The sequence below is a fragment of the Giraffa tippelskirchi genome, chromosome 5, assembly GCF_054371585.1.
Source record: "Giraffa tippelskirchi isolate mGirTip1 chromosome 5, T2T-mGirTip1v1.2.pri, whole genome shotgun sequence".
NCBI classification, from domain to species: domain Eukaryota; kingdom Metazoa; phylum Chordata; class Mammalia; order Artiodactyla; family Giraffidae; genus Giraffa; species Giraffa tippelskirchi.
The window spans coordinates 91814937-91832611 of NC_137279.1; the positions used below are offsets into that span (position 1 = coordinate 91814937).

Below are 17675 nucleotides of genomic sequence, written 5' to 3' on the forward strand. Positions count from 1 at the left end.
TAAAATATAAGTGGTGCCCAGTTTCAGGATACAGTCCAAGCATCTGTTCATAAAAGTTCTCTAGTTGATCTAATGAACAGCCTGGGTTGTGAGCAATACATGGGGAGTGTTCATTTGTATAAAAAATTGGATCAAAATTTTTGCTTTGCCTGAACTATATAGACTGATGTAGACCCGTTAAGGCTTATTTCAGTAAAGATCCTGAAGCCATAAATCAATAAAACAGAAGGTAGAAATAAGCATAAGTTCGTTAGCTGGTTTAGAAGATAAAGTTCTTGTTGGCACATATGTGGCTTTATCTATCTGAAGCACAGTTCTTATCATGTCACTTCACTGTTCAAAAATTATAATAGATAAGTTTTTTAGTTAGTGCTGTAAAGAAACTAATGATACAGAAAAGGAGACAGACCACAGAAGTTAGCTACTGTTAAATTCTTGACCTACTAACTGTTGGAATATTTCATGTCCATATAAACATATTTGTATATATTTACAATATAGGCTAAAACTAGGAATATTCCATAACTAATTTAATATTTCATGGGAAACTTTCCATTCAAATATATAAGGATATAATTAACTCTTCTTAGTACACAAATAGTATTCCATCATATGGAGAAAATATACTTTATTTCACCAGTGTATAGTGGTCAAGAGCTTCAGAATCCAACTCCAAGATTTCAGTTCCAGATCTGCCACCTATTAGTTATGTGACTTGAGTAAATTCATTGATTTACCAATGTAGCCATTTCCTGGGAATAATAATGGTATTTGCATTACAGGATGGCAGTTTATACTTTGAGGCCTCAATATGTACTGTCTACAGCACAGAATAACTAACTATACCCTGTCATACTAGCTATGGAGAAAAATAGCACATGGGAGAGGGAGGAGGCCACCAGAAAGAGTCTGCAGTTTTATATAGGGAGGTCAGTGTAGGTCTTACTGAGAAGTTCACATCTATAAAAAGACTTGAAGGAGGTCAGAGAATGAGACATGGATACCTAGAAGGAGAGAATTCTAGAGAGGAAGGAGCGTGCATGGACTACTGAAGGACTGGCAGGAAGCCCAGTGTCCTATAGTGGATTAAGGACGGAGGGGTGTATGGGAGGCCAACTGATACAGAATCCTCCAGATAAGTGGAAGTTTTGAGCAACAAGGAATATGATGGGGTAGTTTTGAGCAACAAGAAATGTGATGCAACTTAGGTTTTGAAAAGATTCACCTGGGTGATATGTGACAAGGGCTCAGGGCCGGGGCAATGGGATGATCCAGAAGGATGGGATGGGGAGGGAGGTGGGTGGGGGGTCCAGAAAGGGGAACACATGTAAACCCATGGCTGATTCATGTCAATGTATGGCAAAAAACTATTACAATATTGTAAAGTAATTAGCCCCCAACTAAAATAAATAAATTTATAAAAAAAAAGAAAATAGACATTAAAGGATTAAGAATAAAAGTGGTAGACTCTGAGGCAACTGGAATAATCCAAGTGAGAAATGATGATGAAATTGGACCAGGGAGGTGGTAAGAGGCATTTTGTTATAAACATATTTTTTCATATAGATATACAAAAATAAGTATTCAACTTTATATAGAATGTTGAGCTTTCAGTATTTTCTGATAGAAAGTGAAAATGAAGAAAAAAGAAGGAAGTCAAGGATGGCACCAAGGTTTTATGACCAGAAAAAAGGGAAGGATTGAGGTGACATTTGGAGGGATAGGAAACTGTATAGGAAGCATGTTTGGGGAGTCTGAGTTTAAACATGTCAAGATAGAGATACCTGTTATACATGCAAGTGGAAATGTCAAGTAAACAGTTGGATATTCACACTGTGGAGTTCAGGGGACAGATCACATCTTTAAGTCCTTTTTACCACATGAGGTCATACAGTCACAAGATTACTGCATGGCCAGAGCATCAAACAGAAATGAGTGTAGAGAGTGAAGCAAGGTGGTCTGGGTGGTCTGGGTATGAACCTTGGTTATTCCAAAATTTAGAGGTTGGAAAGATACTGATAAAAGAAACTACAGAGCAACCACCTAGTAGGTAGAAAATAGCAAAGTGAAAATAATGTTTCCAGGAAATATATATCTACTGTGGCTGAGAAATTATGGGAAATGAGGATTGAGAATGGACTACTAAATTTAGCAATGTGGAGTTCCCTGGTGACTGGGAAAAAAGCAGACTCAGTGGAGACGTAGGGACAATGCATAGCAAGAAAGAATTCAAGAGAGAAAGAAATTTCTTCAAGTAAGGTCAAAATGCTCACGAAAACATGTTCAGCGTGAATCATTTGAGAAATGCAGTTCAGAACCACAATGAGATACCACTTCATCAGCAATAGGATGGATACAATCCAAAAATAATAAGAGTTGGAGGTAATGTGGAGAAATTCTCACACATTGCTGGTAGAACTGAAAAAATGTTAGTGGAAGATGGGAATGAAAGAAGTGGAGGAGAATGGAGTACAGGAAGATTTATGAAGGATAGCACAGTGGAAGTTGGTAACGGATTGGGTGTCCAGAATGACAGAGAAAGGAATCAAAATGAGTGAAATTATTATCTCCTGTGATCATGCCTATATAACTTACACTCATGAGAACTTCTGTAGAATACTTAATATCTCTGGATTTTAGTTTTTCATTTGTACACTGGGGATTTCAGCATGACATAATTCTTGAATGAAATTATGAATAATAATGGAAAGAGAAGCTGACTTGAGAATAAGGATGCTGAAATCCACAACACACATTTTATAAGAGGAAGGAACTCCTATAAGACCCAAGATGAAGCATCTCTGCTTCAAATGTCTCCTCTGAACCAGAGCATAGGAGCTGTCATTGCATGTCTCCCACCCACATCTCCCACTCCATTGTCCTCTTAAGGAACAATGTTCCTCTTAAGGAACAATTCCCCTTTCAGCCACCAACTGCTCCATTCATCATCAGGATGAATTCATTCAAGTTGAGGCACTTGAGTAAGAACCAGGAACCTTGGAAGAGGAACAAATGGAAGATACTCTTTTCTGAATACTCCAGGATTCCAAAAACTTCACTGACCATGTGGCAAAGGAAAAAATATGAGTACTGGAGTTACCTAGCTTTGAATTTAACAATTTGCTCTGCCATCAACGATTTTGGGATATTAGTTGCTTGTCCTACAAAAATAGGAATAGTAGTTGTGACCCCATGGACTATAGCCTACCAGGCTCCTCCGTCCGTGATATTTTCCAGGCTAGAATGCTGGAGGGGGTTGCCATTTCCTTCTCCAGAGGGTCTTCCCGACCCAGGGATTGAACCCAGATCTCCTGCATTGTAGGCAGACTCTTTACCGTCTGAGCCACAGGGAAGTTCAGGAATAGTAATACTTACTCTAAAAGAGTTCTTATAAGAATAAGAAGAAATAATATTTATAGAATTCATGGTACAAAAGCTGGTTCAGTATAGGCTTGGAAAGTTGAGTTCCCTTCTTTTTTCTTTTTTGTCTTATGCTTTGGGAATCGAGGTGGGTGGGAGGGGGTCAATAGGTCGTCACATCTCACCCTGCTTCTGGCCTGATGGCAGTGATACGAGCCATGACCGATCAGTCACCTAGGATGCCAGTGAGAGAGGTCATCTTCTTCGCTCTCAGCCTTCTGTTCAGCCTGACAATAAACAGGCTAGAAACGGCCTTATTAAGGAAACTCGGCTTCTCCCTTATCCAGCTGGATCCTAGCATTTCTTCTTATTGCTGAATATTTTAGTTTAGAACTTCTCTTTCTGAGGTCAAAAATGAAGAAGCTGAGATTTCTGAGCTGGGTGGAAAACCAAGAGATTCAAGAATGCAGGCCAGCAGACAAAAGAACACAGATCATAGTACCAGAGTGAGTTCATCTCCAACTCAAGAGCTGGGACTGAAGGCGGGAGACAGAGGCTTTGAGGAGAGGAAGACCCCCAGGAAGAGGAGAAGATCGCACACAATACAGTGCAGGTGACATCAGGTCCTCAAGCAATGTGAGGGTGGAGGTAGGGTGGGGAATCAGGCAGGACTGTTGGGGTTCATCATGTCCATCTTTGCTTCCTTGTGGACTTACTACCAGAAACACCTTCGGTAGATGCTGTGCTCTGAGATCGATCTGCTGAGTTTCTGTGGGAGTTGAGAGGAAGAATAGCTCAGACAATTCACAAAGAGAGGTGCTTGTCTTTTTGGCACTGGCCTCCTAAAGCCATGACACCCTCCTGAGGGAGCTCCAGATGATGCAGGCAGGGAAAACTGATGACCAACCCAAGTCAAACTATGGCAGCCAAATTGGTTATGTCAGTTGTGTCCAAAAAAGTTAGATGTGGGAGAGGCCATTTCCAAATCTTTGGATACATGTAGACCATGTGACCTGGAAGGGGGTCTAGGATTGGGTGGAATGCTAGGATTCCAACAGACAGGGACAGGAGTAAGGGGCAGGGAGGGAGCCATCATTTCAGGCAGAAGTATGTGAGTGAGCAAACAGGAGGCTGACTCGGATCTGAGGCCAGCAGGTTTCGGGGGATGAGGGTCAGTAGAAGAGGCAGGAGAGGGCTGGTTCACACCTTCCCACAAGCTTCACTTCTCACAGCAGCTTCATTAGAGCGTGTGTGGGGAGGTGGGGGTAGCACACTGCACTTCCATTCTAATGATCCCCCACCCCAGACAGGAATGCCCTGAAGCTGCTTTTCTAAGAATACAAATCCCAACGTGGGTCCTTCTGAGACACAGAAGGTTTTGAAGGGCCAGAAACAGTACAAATTCCTCTACCTACCCCACAGGAGGTGGATTTGAGGTCCAGGAGCTGAAGCTGAGGTTAATTAGTGTTAGTGATCAGGAACAAGGGCTGGACCACTGTAAAATGTGCACTGGCTATTCCCCCAGCACACATACCAACAAATAGACAAACACACACAAACACACCGCCCGACATACAACTTTTGCCCTACATAAGGGGCAAAGGAAACCTCAGGCCAATCTTTTATGAGCTCCCACCTACCCATTCTGCCTCCACAGACACCCAACTCAGCACCCAGCACAAAAGCCTAACCTTGTCCTCTGTAGTCTGGTCAACACCTTTACACTGTCTCCACACCTGGGCTTGAGTGCTCAGAAAGATACACACCAGTCACACAGCAGAGACTGTGGGGTTTATCATGTGCAGGAAGGTCCTCTTTGGGAAGTTTCAGAAGAGGGGCTAGGCACTGGGTCAATGATGGAAGAAGAGCTCTCATCCTGCAGGGTGAGGATCTTGAGTGGGAAGACAGCTGGGGAAGTTGACAGAGGTTGTGAGAAGGCTACATGTGCGCAGGGACTTGAGGGCGAGAGGGTCACAGGAGCAGCTGGAACTGGACCAGAGCTGGGAGATGCAAGTGTCTGCAGGAATAAAGCTCCAAGTGCAGGTGTCCTAGTAGTTCTGATTCTTCTGTTTCCTCCAATTAAATTATCTTCATGGCCTCCCTTTCTGGCTTGTGGACCTCACTGTAGAGAGTACTAGACTCCTTTTCTTCGAAATGTTTACCAACTCCCTAGGAATTAAAGTTAGAGAGTTTCTAAAAAAGCTGAGAGAGGCCCTAGAGTGACCCAGAAGGAAGCAGTGCTGCTGACAAGAAATGCATGTGAATTCCCCCAAAGCGACCAGCACTACATTGGCCCCAAATTTAAATTTTCTTAGTAAATACCACTGACCACCTGGAGAGAGTCAAAGAGACAGCAGGGCCAGGAACAGCAGATGACTGAGTTGACAGACCCAGGAGATAGACCCACCAGATCCCAGACTGGGCTCAGCTCCCATTCTCACCTTGGGTGTGACCTCTCCAGACCCCTGCTGGCTCAGCTCCGCATACTGGATGTCACCATCATTGTCCCTCTGATTCTCCTGAGATTCTACACCTGTGTCATACACAGAGTGGAGCTTGAACCTCAGCCTTGAAAGCATATACCTTCCCCCATGGCAATGAACCCAAGGCCAAGCCCACACCCAGCTTCCCTTCTGCACTGATATTCCTTGAGCAGCAAAATGCAGGAGGAAGACAGCCAAGGATTCAGTGGGGGAGGGGTGGGACCTGGGGCAAAAAGCAGAAATGCAACCTGCCTCTTCCAGTCTCTATCTTCCTCTTCTTCCCATAGGTCTTCCAAAGGAACAGTCCAATTACGAGGATCAACAGCATAATCACGACAGCCCCTATGATGCCTGGCAGGGTCTTAGCACTGTCGTTTCTAGGTGAATCTGTTTTCCTCACACAGAAAAAATAAAGAAAGTTAAGGCAAACAGAACTTGAGACACTCATTGCCAAGGAAAGATAACAGAAGAGCAAGTGGAGAGGTCTGAAGCTAAAGAGGAAGGGGCAAGGCAGTATCATTCACTCAAGGTCCTGAGCTTCTGCTTGATGCCAGGGACACTGAGATAAACAATACAAGTCACCCTGGGGAAGATGGAGAAAATACCAAAGTCTTCCAGCCAGAGAGACGGCAGGGCAGTAGAAGTTAGCACCTTGTACACTGGTCTTCATGGAGGGCCTCCCAGAGGAGGTGATGCATAAACTTCACCTCTGAGGGAGGAGTAGGAGTTTACCAGATATTCAGACTGGGCTCAGCTTTCCAGGAAGGAGGAGACACGGCTATGTCAAATCTGCAGCCCTGGGGGTTGCAATCATTCCTGATCAACAGACAGGAGAGGGACAGGGCAGGGACAAGCAGGGTGAGGATGATCAGAGAGAAGAGTCTATTTCCAGAGGATCTTGTGGGTCATGCTGAGTGTTGAACTTTATCTGAGACTCCAGAATGGGACCAAGGGAAAGATATCATGAGATTTGAAGTGATGCTGACATAACAGCTCCCACCAGCAGCTCATGGGGGATGGGTTAGAGGGGCTAGACTGCACACAGGATACCAGGTCATTTATTCACTCAGTGAAATACTGAGTGTGAATAGTGCCAGAAGCTTTGCTTGGTATAAGAATTCAAAGGAGAACAAGACATGTTCTCTGCCCTCAAGGTGTTCCAGGCTATGGAGAAGACAAACCCATCAATAGCATTGCTACTCAGAGTGAGGTGGCCATGGACTGCTCCTTAAAGGGGATGATGCCTGAGGCAGGACAGTTACAGCAGCTGCAGTGCCTTGTGCAACATGAGACTGAGGCATCTTTTGTTCAAACTTGATTCATAACAGAACTATAACCAAGTGCAGGACATTGGTTATATGCCCGTGACTTGAGGGAAACCCTTCAATAGGAATAAGCAAAGAACTCTTGATTTGGGAGGTTTGATGGTAGAGGAAACAGCATTTCCAGAGGCTCAGAAGCTTGCAACTTCAGGACACATTCAGGGAAGCCAAGCAAACAATTCAGTGTGAAGTGTGTGAGATAAGGAACATGGGCAGAGGAGCTTTGCAGCCCTGAATCCTGCAGGGTGTCCCTGGGTCAGACTCCTACAGATGATACAGACCAATCACAAAATCCACTTGCTTTTCAAAAGACTAAAGTGAATGATGCACTATGGATAATGGATGAGGTAGAAGTGCTGGAAAACTATTGCCCTGGACCAGCTCTGACACTGCCCTGCAGCAGCTGGGAGGGAAGGAATGACCAGAGGGCAATAGGCAGGCAGGTGCATGCAGCAGGGAGCATGGGTCAGGGGAGGGGTGAGCCCTCAGAGAAATACATTTCTAGGGAATGCTTTTGCTGCTGCAGCCCCAGTTCTCTTCACCTCCCCCACACCACACCTGCTCTGCCTCCAGGGCCAGCTGAGACTGACAGTTTCTCATCTGAAGGTGAACCGACTTGATTTGCATCAAAAACAAATTCCTTTTTTCTTGGGGGGTGGGGGTGGAAAGGGGTGGAGAGGCAGGCATGGACTTGGGAGACAGTTAATGCAGACATGAGCTGACTATACCTCCCAGGCTCCTGAAAGGGGTGACCTGGTGGAAAGGTGGTGCTAATAACATGGTGGGGAGAAAAGCCCAGAGCCCCTAGCTCTCAGAGTGCCCCTCCCCTCTGGCAGGTGCACTCACCAGAGACACAGACTTTCCCAAGGTGTAATGTGGCAGTTTTCTGGTCCACCTGGTTGCTGACCACACAGGTCAAGCTGGCACTGGCCTGGCTCAGGGGCAAGCTCAGAGTCAGGTTCCAGGAGTTGGAGAGTAGTTCTGATGTCACTCTCTGCTCCAGCTCCCTGGGAAGGCCCTTACTCTCCCAGGTCACCTTCAGGTCCTCTGTAGCCCCTGGGGTTGTGCACTCCAGAGTGGCATTGCACCAGCCTGGTGTGATGGATGCTGACTTGACAAGGATCTGAGGAAGAGGTACAGGTCCTTGGAGAGGAGGGACAAAAGAATGGAGCTCACAGGATTGGAGAAAATTTCAGTCTGTACATTCTCATTCATTGTCTCACTGAAACCCTGGCATTCTCCCTTTAATGATAGTGAATGCATTATATAGATAAACAGAATTTGCCCAGTACTTAACACATAGCAAGTGGCAATGAAGAGGGGAGCCACTGAATTAAGCCATATGTGATTTCACTAGATTGTGTGCATGTTGAGGAAACGTTAAACATCTCCAACAAGAAAATAAAGCCTGATCCCACCTCCCCAAGACCAATTATTTCTAAGAAAATGGGGCTCCTCCTAGACGTGGAGGAAGTCTCAGATGGAAGGGCTAATCACAGATCAGGAACTTGGCTTCTTCTTCTGCTCAGATAATGCCTGGAATTTTATAGCCTGTAGAGAAGAAGGATGCCTGGTCAGAGCTGGGAGCCCAGAGAAAGGTTCTGTGCTCCCAATAGTGGAGATGTGTGGGAGATGCAGTGGCAGTGTCAACTACAGATTGGCACTTGCCATCTCCCTCTACAAGGGTCAAATCATGTGCTGCTGTAGCTGCTGACCTTCACACCCCGCTGAAGGTGTTCAGGGTGGAGAGAAACGATGAGGCACTCTGTGCTGGTGCGGGAGAGGGGGGACTGACAGGACAGGTCTTCAGATAGCTAGATATTTTCAGAAGCCTATTTTATTAGCCCAATTCTGGTATCTCATCATATCTAGAAAAGCACTAAAATCCTTCATGGTGATGACTGTTCCTGGTGACTAGAAAAAGCTTCTGGAGACTAGAAGAAAACTTCTGGGAAAAAATGTTCTTATGGCTTGTATTCCTCCTTCACCAAAGTCACATATGCACTCACATTTCCCTGTCACTGGAGGAGTTTCTCAGAGCTATCTGGGGTATTGTCTCCTAGGCTGCCATCCTCTTTTTGCCCCAGATAAATAACTTAATTCATAACTCAAACATTTTTTTAAATCGATAGTAGCAACTAGGAATGATAAGTCTGAGTCTGGTTAGAACATGCCACTGAACTTGAGAGGTGACATAGTGATAAGTTGGTCATAGAAATCACAGGGAAGATGGTAACGATAACTCTATATGCGAGACAGAATAAGAGACACAGATGCATAGAACAGTCTTATGGACTCTGAGGGAGAAGGTGAGGGTGGGACGTTCTGGGAGAATAGCATTGAAACATGTATATTATCATATGTGAAACAGAACACCATTCCAGGTTCGATGCATGAGACAAATGCTCAGGGCTGGGGGCAATGGGATGACCCAGAGGGATGGGATGGGGACAGAGGTTGGAGGGAGGTTCAGGATGGGGAACACATGTAAACCCATGGCTGATTCATGTCAATGTATGGCAAAAACCACTACAATATTGTAAAGTAATTAGCCCCCAACTAAAATAAATTTATTTAAAAAAAAAAACTGAAAAAAATAAATAAAAAGGAAAAAAAAGATCACAGGGAGACCTAAAGCAGCAACAGTCACTCTCTCACAGCAGATATTTTCCTATTCAGGCAGGGACTTCGGGAAAGAAAGTGTTGGCTAAGTGAGGCTCTCTGGAAATGCTACCGTGTAGCCATTTTCCCACCTCTACCTGCATCTAGAGCTGGATTGCTGGAGTCTTTGTGAGTGAGGCTGGCCTTGGACTGGCACTGAGTAAAAGGAGAAGAGGCACTGACTACACATGGATTTCTGAATTATGGTAGGTGAATAATGGGCCCCAAATACTTCCATGTCCAATCCTCAGAACCTATGACTATGATAGGTTACAGGGCAAGGTGGAATTAAGGTAAAAAAATTAAGGTGCTAATCAGCTGACTTCAAAATAAAGAGATTGTTCTGATTACCTGGATGGGGCCAATGCAATCACAGGGGTCCTTAGAAATGGAAGAAAGAAGAGGAAGGGGGTCAGAGGGATTAGAATATGAGAAGAATTGGTCCCACTATTATCAGCTTTGAAGGTAGAGGAAGGTGGTCATAGCCAAGTGACGTAAGCAATCACTAGAAGTGGAAAATACAAGTAAATGAATTTCCTTCTGGAACCTCTATAGAGGAACACAGTCCTGCCAACAACTCGACTTTGGCCCAATGAGACCTATGTCTGACTTCTGACCTAGAGCCTAGTAAGATAAAAAATTTATGCTGTGTTCAGCCTTCAAATTAAAGCAGCATTATAGCAGCAACAGATAAACAATACACACATTAAGTAAACCTAGACATATAAAGAATAATAATTGCTATGGCAATATCACTTCCCCAAATTTCCATTCTCCTCTCTCAAAATTCTAAAGTGGTTTTATCCCTGGAATGAATCTCAACTCCTCTCACCATCTGCAGTAAAACCACTTACCCTAATTTAAGAGAGAATGCTGGTGTCTGAACACTGGTGTCTGGAAGAGATCCTAAAAAATGGGGCCTACCTGACACTCCTAGTTCAAAAAAAGGAGGGAAGTCATGGTGAGGAGGTGTCACTTACCATAGACAGTGAGGTGGAAAACCTGGGTAAGTTCTATTGCTCCAGTGAAGCTGGCTCGAGCCCGGTACTGCCCACTGTCCTCTGGGGTCAGGTTCTCAATCCTCAGGGACGTCACATTGGGGACATGGACCCTGTGCTGGTACTTGTCCTGGAGGCTGACCCAGGTAAGAGTGTCTGCCCCACGATGGACTTGCAGCATGACTCTGTAGCTTGACTCAGGACCAAAGCCCCATGAGACCTCCTCTGGTTCATCTTCTTGATTCTTGGTCAGATGAAACAACACAGAACCTCCTTGGATCCCCTGCATGGGAACATGGGATCCCGAATCCTGACCTCCAGGACCACGTGCTCCAGAACTCTTGACCCCAGTGCTGCAGACACCTAGGGCATGGGACACAGGAACCATGTTTTTTTTTTCAGTAACAATAAAGGAGAAAACTACATAACCTATATTTTAAATGAAATTCATCCAATACACTCCCTTGATTCTTAGGAGGCAGCCTAGTAAAATGAATTTAAGCAATTTTAGAATTAAATCCTGGTTCTAGTGAATTGTTACCTTGAGGAAGCAACTTAAATTTTCTAATCTGGAGTTTCCCTCCCTACTTCATAAATTGAATGGGATCCTGGGGTTTCCCTGATAGCTCAGTTGGTAAAGAATCTGCCTGAAATGCAAGAGACCTGGGTTCGATCCCTGGGTTGGGAAGACCCCCTGGAGAAGGGAAAGGCTCCCCATTCCAGTATTCTGGTCTGGAGAATTCCATAGACTGTATAGTCCATGGGGTCGCAAAGAGTCGAACACAACTGAACGACTTTCACTTTCACTTTCATGTATCAAAAGCACCTAGCAGATTTTCTGTCAATGCCAAATGCATAACTGTAGGATTAGCTTCTTAACTGTTGTCCCCTTGTGTTCACATCCTTTTGTAATGTCCTCCCTGGTGAGTAGGTTACATCTAGTGACTGGCTTCCAAAGAATAGACTAAAGAAGACATGATGGATGTCACTCAGTGATACTAGGTTATACAAGACTGTGACTTCCCTCTTGCTTACACACACATACTCTCTTTCACTCTCTCTCTCTTGCTCACTCTGAGGAATCCAGCTGTCATGTTGTCAGCTGCCTAATGAGGGGCCCTAATGACAAGAAACTGAGGGAGCCTCTGGCCAACATCTAGAGAAGAACTGGGACCTTCAGCCCAACAGCCACAGGAACTGCCTCCCAGCAGCAATCTCTCAAGAGATCTTGGAATCATAGCTTCCCCAGTGGACCATAGGCTGATGCAGCCCCAGCCTCAGCTAAGACTCTAACTTCAGTTTGGGAGACCTTGAGTCAGAGGACCTAGCTGATCCAATCCTAAGCCCTGACCCGCAGAAACTGTGAGACTGAGACTATACGTGGTGGTGTTTAAGTTACTATGTTTTGTGGTGACTTGTTACACAGCAATAGATACCTAACACAAATATGAAGGCTGCTACCCTTCCTGCTCTTTCTAGGCAGTGCAGTAGTCAGAAAACTACAGGCTGTGCTGTGTAACAAACATAACTGTTACAATACCTCAGGGTCTTAGAATAAGGGGAGTCCATAGTCCCCACCACAGGTCCCATGAGAGAGTGAGGGAGAGGCCCTGTCATACCTGGAGGAAACTTCACCTCCTTGTAGCTGCACCCATGGAACTCACAGCGTCCTCATAGGCTCCCAGTCCCACAGCAGGAGGGGAGAGAGGAGAATCACACAGGGTTTTCACTGCAACTTCCGCAAATAGTGTGCTCTCTGCTCATGTTTTTCGACCAGCACTCGTGACAAGGCCCTGGCTAACTGCCAAGGACTAGAATATGAGAGGGAGAGCAAGTGATCATTTAATGAGCTCTATTGTCCCTGCCACCAAGACAACACTTCCCAGTCAGTGTCTGTCAGGTCACAGTGGGCCTTCCTCAGACTCTTTTCTGGAGAGCTGTGACCAGTGGGCACATTTGCTGCAGGGCCACCACCTCCTGAGCCCAGCATCCCTCTTCAGACATAGGCCCAAGGGACCTGATACCCTTTCTGGGGACCAAGTAGGACAGAATAGGATGAGGGAAAGTCCCTTATCCTAAAAGGATGATCAATCTGCTTCTTCCAGCAAGCCAAGCTGCACCTGCAGGGGTTGGTCTCAGCCTTCCACAGCCCAAATCCTCTTTCCAATTCAATAAATTCTCACCATTTCAGACCTGTCTCCCTCCTGCTGTACTTATTCTCATTCCCGGCTCTCACTGGAAGCAGAGAATAGCTCATGCCAGTGTTCATATGCCTAAGGATTTCAGATATTTCTTTGTATTCATTTAATCACTAACTCATTTAATCAGTCATCTCCTCCAGGTCAGGCTTTAGGGGGCATCTATCCAGGCCCCTCCTGTAACAGAGGAGGAGGCTCCCCAGGAGGTGAGCCTGTCCTGGGTCACATAGGGCAGAGCCACACCTGGCACCAGGACTCCCCTCTTCCAGCCCAGTGCTTCTCCCCTGCAGGAGCTCCCACCAGCTCCCCACCCTGTCCCTGTCCTCCCCACGGGCTCCCCTCCCAGCACTGCTCTTTCATCACCAGGATCTGAGGAGCTTCTGGAGGCTCATCCTCCAACTTTCCTCTCCTGAGAAAGGGAAAGTAAACACTTAGAGGGGTTTAGTAGGGCAAGGATTTCTGGCCAGCTGAGGGTTAACCAGCAGCTGTCCAGATTCCATACTTGCCAGAAAAACAGGAACCAGAGAGAGGAAGCTCAGCCCTGAGGGTGAGGGGAGAACCCACCCAGGGGTTATGGTGAGCTGAGCTATGAGGAAGGTAGAAGAAGACTTGGAAAGAGAAAGAAGGGGATGAGAGATGTGATCTACAAAAGATCTAATCCTGAAGAAGAAAATAAAGCCAGGGAGAGTGTGGTTACAAACAAGATAGAGTTTATTTAAATAATATAAAATTTAATAGTTGCAAATCAATTTACAATTTTGTCCATTTTCCCTCTCTTTCTTTTATGTAATCTTCCAACCCCAGTGCCTGTGGAGAAAACTCTAAATAACAGAACTTATTTTCAAGTTACATAAAATTGAAGAGAAGAGAAGCTCTATATTTTACTATTACCTTATAGAGTTACATTACTGAAAAGGAGGTAAGGTTTTACAAAGCTCATTCTTAGTTCAAGACATCTGTTTATAAACAGTCTATAACTCATTAAATTTCATATAGTTCCTGAAAGTTTATTTAGTGGCTGGAATACTGAAAAAATAATTAAAATTTTTAAAATTTTAATTAAAAATAAAAGCTTAAACAATAAAAGCTTTCCAACTTTCTCCAGAATTCATAATTCCTTGGGTATTAGTGTTTACTCATTAGTTTTTACTTTTCTTATACATAATTGGATAGTCTCCAGGAAGTCATGTATATAATTTGGGTTTTGTCCAGTCTTTAGCTCACTTTTTACTTAACTCCCCATAGTTTTCTACATCTCTTTCCCTTCTTTCCTCCTCTAGTTCACCCACTTCAAGAGCTCAAAATACCGGTCTACACTTTTGTTCTTAGTTTCTCCATATTCTTACAACAGGTGGTATACAGAAACCCTTAAATTTAAAAAGAAAACTCAAAGGCTGCTGTTCCTCTTACAAAAGCAGAATTTCATTTAATTGTATTTAACATCCTGCATCTTGCCCAAGAAATCAAGGCTACAATTGCTTCCTCCATCTCAGACACAGGGTTCTAGTCAACCTTCTTCTCTACGAGACAGCTGCACAGACTGTCACATTCCCTCTAGTTGAGACCAGGGAGCCTTGTGTCCCCAGCCCATCCAAGTCAAGGAGCCAGCTTCTTAGTCTCTCCCCCTCTCTGCAGGCCGCTCCCCGCTCACCCAGCTTCACATTTCTGCTGCAGAGACAGACTTACCTTCCTGGAAATGTTTTCCTTAATGTAGTGAAAGCTGCCTGAGCTCAGGGGTCTCAGACTCACCACAACAAGATCATTTTGTTCTTCTTTTCACCTGAGGTCTCTAAACCAAAGGCTCTGCATTTGCTAAATAATTGCAGAGCTGTTTTGTCTTTTTGTTCACCAAGGACATTGGACATGGAAAGGGCACCCTGCCTCCCTGCTTCACCCAGAGGCCCTCCCTCCCAGGATCTTGGGTCACTCACTGAGGAGGAGGCTGGTGAATCCCAGGAGCCTGGAGGCCCAGCAGAGGTGGGGGTCTTCTGAGCAGGGCCCCATCACAGGCTGCCTGCCAGCCTGTGAGGCCGCGAGGAAGCATCTAAGAGGAGCAGAAAGAGAGGAGGGAGCGTCACTCAAAGGGCACTTATGTTACTCTCCACCCTTAGGGCGGGACTAACATATTCTAGATAGCAATTCCAGAGTAAATGTATAAACAACTCCATTGTATTGCAGATACCCCAACCCAGTGGTGATATCAGCTTGGATAAACTCTGGAAAAAAATTTCCCAACATAACAGCCACTGTCCCATTCCACTGTGTGGCCTCAAGCAAGTCACCTGAGTCCACTCTGTGCTTCTGGAACCTGCTCTGCTGCATCTCAGACGAGAGAATATCCAATACTGCTTTATTCCCTCCAACCCCATCTAGTTAGGGGGGAATGAATCCTTTGGTCAGAAACTTCTATAAGGAGTCAAAATCCAGGCAACTCTCCCTCTGGTCACCTTCGGGGTGATAAGGAGAGCAAGTCCCATATTTTTCCTCTACTCTTGGAAGTACTGTGAGGACTGTGTGGGTCTGCTCCAGAGTTGGGGAAGGAGGAGGAGCCTGGAGAAACAGCAATGCAGCTACAGGCCGGAGTCACTGGGAGAGAGCCAAACAACAAATATTTCAACATTCCATGCTGGCAGAACACCAGGGACTTTTTGGAAATCCAAATATCTAAGGTCAATTCAACATGTCAGCTATCCTGCGCAGCTGGAAAGCTAAATCTTTATCAACACATCCAACTTGTTTAGGTCTTATTACAAATTCCAAATTTATAGATTTATGAAAGACGGGTATCATTACAATTATCCTCCCATTTGACACATGTGGAAACAGGATCCAACAAATTTAATGAATAAACCCAAGGTTGGAATGTCAACACGTAGTACAGCGTGGCCTGGGACTAGGTCCCTGCACTTTCAGTCCACTGGTGTTTAGAGACTCAAGTGCCTCTCAGTGCAATGAATCTCATACGCAAGATGGTTTCAGCCCTTGAGAAGTCACATGAAGGGGAGGGAAGCCTAGCCTGGCCCAGGGCAGACCCTCACCTTCCTTGCATCATTTCAGGCAGAAAAACTAAGACGAATGGCTGCATCTCAGCAGCCTCTGAGATCAAGGCAGCCCTTGACCAATCACTGTTACCTCCGCTTGCCCTCAATGTGTCACAAACAGCCCAAGCCAAACCTGCAAAGGCTGGTGGTCTGAGAAACCGCAGTTGGTCAGTCTCCCAGATCTGACCCTCATTGTCTGTGACCTGCAGGCTAGTGGAACCTGCCCTACTTCCCAGGGCAGTGAACCCTGTCCTCCTAGGTTGCCTCATGGTCCAGATTTCACAAGGTGTTTTCACCTTTGTAGAGAAATTAGCCAATATGGCAGAGGTCAGGCTCTCTTGCCACACAGCCTCTTGCCCCACATTTTGTAAATACATGGTTATGTAACAGTTGAGATCACTTACAGCACTGTGCATGCCCATCATGATGTACCCACTTGGCTACAGGCCACTTTTGATCCATAAGTTTATGCTATGTCCACCGGGTCAACCACGAGAGGAAAGAATATAGCATGTCTGCTGCTATGGCTGCTATGCCAGTCAGGAGAGAATAAATGTGTCTGCAGTTACTATGACTCTGAGTTTTCTTCCAACTTCCCCACTTGTGCCTTGCCTACCCTGGGTTCAGCGAACAGTGAGATACAGAGAGACAGTCTCAACACCCTTTCTATCAGTCACACCAAGTACAGTACGTTTTAAACCTGAAGAAGCCCCACCCACCCACCCGGTGGAGAGGTTGCTTTCACCCTGCGCTTGTGCCCAGCTCCTGGGAGGGCTGCCATCCAACCTGTGTGTCCATGACTCTCACCCCAGCCACAACATTCAGCTTCTTTCTGCTGGGCTTCCCTTACCTCTAAGATTCCCTAGCGATTCTTGGCTGGACTGGTTGCCAGCATCTCTCTTGTGTCCAGTAGGAGAGGACAGACCACGGCACTCAGCACAACCATCTTCCCACAACAGGCATTCAGACCACATTAATCTAACCCACAGGGAAGGGGTGGGCTCCTCAGATCCCCACTCAGAGTCCCTGAGAACATGCCCACAGGATTTTGAGACCCACAGAGGGAGGGAGAGTTCCAGCAGGTGCAGATAACTGGGAAAAATCTCCCCATTAGGGGTCAAACCTCATCCTTTACAGGCATAAGTAAGAACTCATCAGCCTCCAGCCTGCACACCCACTCCCACTCCATGGAGTAAGACCCTTCCCTCCCACTTACTAGCAAATGTCTCCTGATCACTCCAGATGCAGCTTGGATGGTGTCCTGGGAGTCTCCCCATCCTGCCCCAGATGAAATTAGGTCCTCTTGCCTCTGGGCTCCCACAGCAGTTCAGCAGGACATTGGTACTTGTGATATAACCAGACAACACTTGTTGTTGCCTTCTCCTTGTGATACAGAATGCAGTTCCTGTGAATAGAGGCAGCAAGGAGATCCTACTCTCAGTCTGGTGCAAAGGATGAATCAGCACATGAGAGCAGGTGCCCTATTGACTCACCCTGATCCCAGCCCTCCTATGAGGACCCTGGGGGTCATATATGCTCTTGAACAAGACAGACAGCTTTCAGCTAATCCTCCCATGGCACCTGTGACAGGTTTCTAGTAAGCAAATATTTA

At 45.6% G+C, this 17675-nt stretch overlaps 1 protein-coding gene and 1 long non-coding RNA gene across 4 annotated transcripts in view; one reads left to right on the plus strand and one right to left on the minus strand.

Moving 5' to 3' along the window:
• The window catches only part of LOC145507506 (uncharacterized), a 35633-nt gene extending 19002 nt beyond the window's left edge, over positions 1–16631 (plus strand). The window contains exons 4-5 of the long non-coding RNA XR_014054906.1: positions 9845–10032; positions 15201–16631. This is a non-coding gene — a long non-coding RNA (uncharacterized LOC145507506). The remainder of the gene's footprint in view (positions 1–9844; positions 10033–15200) is intronic.
• On the minus strand, positions 5137–15075 carry LOC145507503 (SLAM family member 9-like). Of its 3 annotated transcripts, XM_081494083.1 has the most exons (7): positions 14954–15075; positions 12444–12635; positions 10807–11187; positions 8012–8308; positions 6096–6230; positions 5802–5893; positions 5137–5529 (listed from the first exon to the last, which is right to left on the minus strand). In XM_081494083.1, the coding sequence occupies exons 3-7, from the start codon at positions 11111–11113 to the stop codon at positions 5440–5442; spliced, it is 921 nt and encodes a 306-aa protein (XP_081350209.1). In that variant the 5' UTR covers positions 11114–11187; positions 12444–12635; positions 14954–15075; the 3' UTR covers positions 5137–5439. The 3 variants fall into 3 exon arrangements, with proteins under 3 accessions (XP_081350209.1, XP_081350207.1, XP_081350210.1); XM_081494081.1 differs by lacking the exon at positions 12444–12635; XM_081494084.1 differs by lacking the exon at positions 12444–12635 and having other exon boundaries at positions 14709–15054.
• Positions 16632–17675: the final 1044 nt, after the last annotated feature.

Coding starts and splice junctions, on each gene's coding strand:
- LOC145507503 (XM_081494081.1), bottom strand. CDS start 15,026: ATGGGGCCCTGCTCAGAAGACCCCCACCTCTGCTGGGCCTCCAGGCTC. Junction 11,188..14,953: donor ATTCACCAGCCTCCTCCTCA/GTGAGTGACCCA, acceptor CCCATGCCCTAG/GTGTCTGCAGCACTGGGGTC. Junction 5,894..6,095: donor GAAGATAGAGACTGGAAGAG/GCAGGTTGCATT, acceptor TGTATGACACAG/GTGTAGAATCTCAGGAGAAT.